Raw genomic sequence first — 5,191 nt, forward strand, 5'->3', positions numbered from 1 at the left:
TTATTTATTGCCAAGCATGATGCACTGCAGTAGTTGTAGTGCATGTGCTTTACATGACTAGCCATGGTGAGTGAGGTCATGAACTTTCCTCATTGAATCGCCCTCATGAAAAATGCTCACAAATGTCTATTACCTTTTATTATGCATTTTGCCTACATCACAGCAATGATGAATACCACAAGCCATTTCAGACAACATGTTTGCATTCCCAGTAGCTTTTTCTTGACAGAACTCCTGTTTAAATATTTAAGTTTAATTTATCTTTAATGTTCCAAGTTTAATAAAGCAGCTGGACACTTTACTCACTTTCTGTAACAGGCAGAGGGTTTATGGTGCCACAATGATAAGTCAAGAGAACCCTATTGTTTTACACTTAGCGTCAACATTTTGCTTGATGGCGGTAAACTTGTCTGAGCAATCTTCAACTACATGTACTTGTCTTGCCATCTTCTTAAGATGTTCCTTGCAGGGCGGGGATTGTAAAGCAGAGTATCTACATCCTAATAGTTTTATAGTCCCAAACTATCGAAAACAATGGGAGGCAAGGAAAAACACACATTTTAGTAACAGCAAAACAATGCTTTGTTTCTGGCTAACTGCTTCTCACCAATTACCATGGTTACTTCTACATTCCTGTGGTAGCTAAGGAGCAGTAGATGTCCTGTATGCCCTCTCTGCCTTGCCCCTTAAACATACATATATCCTGCTAATGCTGCAACGCTGCCTCCACACACAAGGAGGCACTGGCAACACTGGACTCCGTACACAAAACAAAAAACAGTGTATGTTGTTGAGGTGACATTTTACTATTCATTTACTGAATTAATATGTTAACTGAGTTAATATCAACTGAAAAATAATGAAAAACATCTTACAGTGACAATTGCTTTAAGCATATTGTTGCCATGAGACTTAGGAATTCATATCATTTTTACATTTTGGTAAATATTTGCAGAATCTATCACCATCAAAAGCAGCAATATTAATCATTTAACCTTAAATAATAATCATTTGAAGTTAAATATGAACCATAAATAAAAACCAGGATCACTTTACAACACACATAAATTATGGCATAAACCTCAAAACAATCAAGAAAACATACACAAGTAAGCCATACTTGCAAAATATGTTTCCATGAAATTAAATAATTTAATATAGGCTGTGACTGATTTAGACACTGACAGAGCATGCGATTGGTTGAGTATGCTTGATGGGAGATTAGATAGACACAGTCATACAGTCAGGGACATTCCAAATCCCCACACCACCCCGCTCAGCACAAATACATTACAATCCAAACACACTGAAGTTCCAGTAGAGCGCGCGAGAGAGATAGAGAGAGAGGTCACACAGCCCTAAAGTGGAGAGGTCACACAGCCCTAAAGTGAAGCGATCCAATCTATTCGACTAAATACTTATGAGATGGTCATTACACATTCAGAAAGGATCACACAATGTTACAGAAAAAACATAAGCCACATCCAACTAGAGCTTGATACATGAGTATGTGAGAGAAGAAGCATAGTTCATATTGAAATATACTAAACAACCTGAAAATAAAATAGTTGAGGCTTAGTGACCTTTATTTTAATTCTCCAACGGAAATCTGAGAGTTCAGCATCACTCCGGACAGCGATATTTTGTGTCCATGTCTCCAGTAACAGCAGTTCACTGAAAAGACAGGAAGTATTAGAGAGAGAGGGGCCAGGGCAGAGTAGGGGACATCCAGGGCAGGCCTCAACCGACAAGCACTGACAACACACACAAACACACAGAGAGGCCTAAGATCCCTCGGGCAGCTCTGAGCCAAACAGGACCAAGAGCTCATGACTGAGGATGAAGGTGAAGAAATAGACACAAAGGTCTGCAAACACATCTCCCATCTTCCTGTACGTGTCCATGGAGCGGTTGATGACTTCAGCCGGAATGCCAGACAGCAGGAGGGCCGCAGTCAGAACGGTAGTCTTGGGCTTCGTCTCCACCTGCAGGAGTGGGCCGTAAACATTGAATACATGGAAAGCACTTCAAGAGAAAGTGTACCATTTCTGAGCGGTAAACTAAATTGTATGACTGAACTGTGATGAAGCACATCAATGCTGCTGTTAGTATTGAGATTGTTCCAATTTTTGTAAAAATCTGCATTTTATGGGTTGAAATGGCTCAACACACCATCTGTTAAAAATCCTCCAAAACCTTGCAAGGCCGATGCTGACATACAGTCAACCGTTTCTCTACTTCACTACGTCATGATATTTATACACTCTCAGTCTAGTACCCCCTAACTCTAACTAACCTGTTCTAACTAATTGACTTGTAACGGTCTTGTTGGAGTGTCGTAACTAATTGTCTTTTTAATCGTCTTGTTGGAGTGTTGTAACTAATTGTCTTGTAAATGTCTTGTTCTAACTAATTGTAAGATTTTCTCACCTTTGGAAAATATTTGTGCAACCCCATGTAGGCCAGCTCCAGAGTAAGGAATGGTGCAAATATGGACTGAAAAGGAGAGTTCAGAGTGGTCATCAGACACAACATATAACCAGCACAATATAATAAACAGCACAGCTTGAGCTAACATTTCATGTCACCCCTAGTACCCAATCCTATCTAAATCATTGTGCTGTCCTCTTATGAGATTGCAAAAAGGGACACACACTAAAGCAATGATGAACTCACCAAGACGTGGACAGTTTAAGCACTGGGACGTAACCATTAAATCAGATTAGAAATGGAACCCAAGTGTCTAGCAAGTCCTGGTCATTGAAAAGGACATTTGGACCTACACTACCCAAAGAACATATCCACCATTGTACTGGCAAATTCTATAAGGGCACTGGATAATAACTTAGAAGAACCTGGCAGTTATCATCACAGCAGAGCAGCTCTTGCCAACACATTGTCCCACTCCTCAGTGTGATCAGCATGTTACACCACATATCAGTGAATGGAACTTCTGCTCTCAACTGACAAGGCCAGTGCCAACAACTGCATTTATATGAATCACTATGTTCTGAACTGGTAGAACTCAGCACTTAAATAGTTGTGAATATCTAGTGGATGGCGGGAAAGGCTTCAGAATGGTCTGTGTACAAGTAATGCTTATTCGTTTAGTTGTCTAATCACAAACTACCATTTGGAATAACAGAAAATTGAATTCAAATATCCAAAGTTTCCATGTTTTTCAGCACTGACAAATTCAAATTTGGGATAATGAACTGGAAAGTTCAAAGGTTCAATGACAACAATAATATCAACAACAACAAATATCCTCACCAAGTATTTGCAAGCAAAGACTCTGACAAACACAGCCAGGATAACACTCCCGACAAGTCGGAAAAGCCGGAAGGAGTCCAGCTCCTCTGTCTCTGAGCTACTCTCCTGGGCAGCCTTCTCGTTGGCAAGCTGACCCCTGAGCTTCATAGCGTCGTCAAAGCGAGACAGGTACTTTTGCAGACCCTTGGCAGGGGGGCGGGAGTGCTCGTCTGCAGCCAGTTCCCCCCGCGGTCTCTGTCTGACAACCCCAACCAGGTCATCCTCCAGGAAACCGCTGCTGTTCAAGTTATCGCTGGTGTCGGGCAGGGGAGAGCCTCTCCGCTCCGGGGTGTGGCTGGGGTCAGACAGGAATGGAGAGAGTATTTTAGTTGCAACAACAGGGGAGGACCAGGACTCACTTCTGTCCAAGTCCAAGTGGAACCGGGGCTCCACCACACGTTTGGGGGATTCTAAAACAGAAAAAAGGGAAAAGGGCAATGTTAGCAGTTTCTAGATAGTCAATAGATCTTAGTAGTCATTTGTTTCAATAAAATAAAAAAACATGTACATTCCTTTTGTTTTAATGCATGCATTCACTTGCCAATAATCAAGTTGTTCCAATAAAGTAGCTTAATGTATTAATACAATGAGTGGAACATACTGGTAAATAATACATTATCTGAATTTTGTTGACTTCCTTATTACAAGCCCTGAAATAGAGGGGTTATGCAGCAGCCAAAGCACGCAGTCAATTAATGTCAGTAAGACACTATGGCCCTGGCCTGAATTTGAGATGCAACGTTAATCTATCTGTAGTCTACAGTTGGTTTGCCTCATACATTGGGAAAGAACGTTTTTTTTAAATATCTGACTTGAATAGTGAGTAGACATTATTCTACACGTGGAAACAGCTGCATTGTTGGCTCGATCTAAAACCTTCGAAATCCCCAAATGAGCTAATGCTGGCTAACGTTAATGCTTAATGGCAAGGGATAGCATGCACAGCTAGCCACCACAACTAGATTGGGCTGCGCAACGCTCAACTATCCCTCTAAAAGACGGCCAACGCGTAAGTTAAGCGTAAGACTAAGCGTTTTAACTTACGACTGTTTTCTCCGTCGGTTTTACTATACCCTACTATTCTGTTTATCCTGTCTTCGGAATTCTTCAGCAATTTTCGTCTCCGAATTTCAGCTCTTCTTTGTGCAGCAGACAGACTCGGGTTACTTTTTTCCTCAGAATTGCAAGGACTGTTTTCCTCAGTCGACTCCATTCTAACACAATGTTTCTAATTTGAATTAAATGTATGACGTGAGCTAGGGTTTATCGTTTCGACGAGATAAACAATATCTCTCAGCCGAAGAATGAGCGAGCAAAATCGTTCACAGACAGTAAAATCCTACCAAGATCGCTGTATGAAATGGGCGCGTGCTGATGACCTCATGAAATATTCTCCACCCCTCTTCTTGACAGTACACTCAGTAAAGTAAGTGAAATTATAAACAGTCCTACCACTTTTAATATTTATCATCACGGGATGTCTTTGTCATACAGAGAACAAAACATGCGTGGCATATTTTGCTCAGACAAATTAGGAAATAGCGCAAATTGTGGTGGTGTATCCTATTCATTACAGTCCTCCACGACAGTGGGAAATGAACTATAGCAGAACCCAATCTAATAGATTTGACATCTATCAATTTGCTGCTCATATAGTATATATCTGACCGATAGTTACTGCCAAATGTTTTAATGAGATGGATAACAATTCTGTCAGTGATTGGACACTGGGTGGCTTTACTGACCATTTCAGGACACTGAATGCAGATTCCTGATAGCCAGTCCTTTCACAATCTCCGTCTAGCCCACTTCTATTTCTTCACGGATTCAGATTGCTCCACTCCACAACAGTATTGTTAATAACAGTCTCACAACTTGC

At 41.0% G+C, this 5,191-nt stretch overlaps 1 protein-coding gene across 1 annotated transcript; it reads right to left on the reverse strand.

Moving 5' to 3' along the window:
- Window positions 1-123: 123 nt before the first annotated feature.
- camlg (calcium modulating ligand) lies at window positions 124-4,702 on the reverse strand. The gene is made up of 4 exons (XM_012819616.3): window positions 4,357-4,702; window positions 3,274-3,722; window positions 2,431-2,496; window positions 124-1,985 (listed from the first exon to the last, which is right to left on the reverse strand). Exons 1-4 carry the CDS (start codon window positions 4,523-4,525, stop codon window positions 1,785-1,787), a joined length of 885 nt encoding a protein of 294 aa, XP_012675070.1. The 5' UTR covers window positions 4,526-4,702; the 3' UTR covers window positions 124-1,784.
- Window positions 4,703-5,191: the final 489 nt, after the last annotated feature.

Source organism: Clupea harengus, chromosome 8 (assembly GCF_900700415.2).
Source record: "Clupea harengus chromosome 8, Ch_v2.0.2, whole genome shotgun sequence".
Taxonomy (NCBI): Eukaryota; Metazoa; Chordata; class Actinopteri; order Clupeiformes; family Clupeidae; genus Clupea; species Clupea harengus.

Excerpts from the sequence above, each read along its gene's own strand:
- camlg (XM_012819616.3), bottom strand. The coding sequence starts at position 4,525 with ATGGAGTCGACTGAGGAAAACAGTCCTTGCAATTCTGAGGAAAAAAGT. Across the intron at positions 2,497-3,273 it reads TCTTTGCTTGCAAATACTTG|TCCATATTTGCACCATTCCT; the intron begins GTGAGGATATTT and ends TCTCCTTTTCAG. Across the intron at positions 1,986-2,430 it reads TGCACAAATATTTTCCAAAG|GTGGAGACGAAGCCCAAGAC; the intron begins GTGAGAAAATCT and ends CCACTCCTGCAG.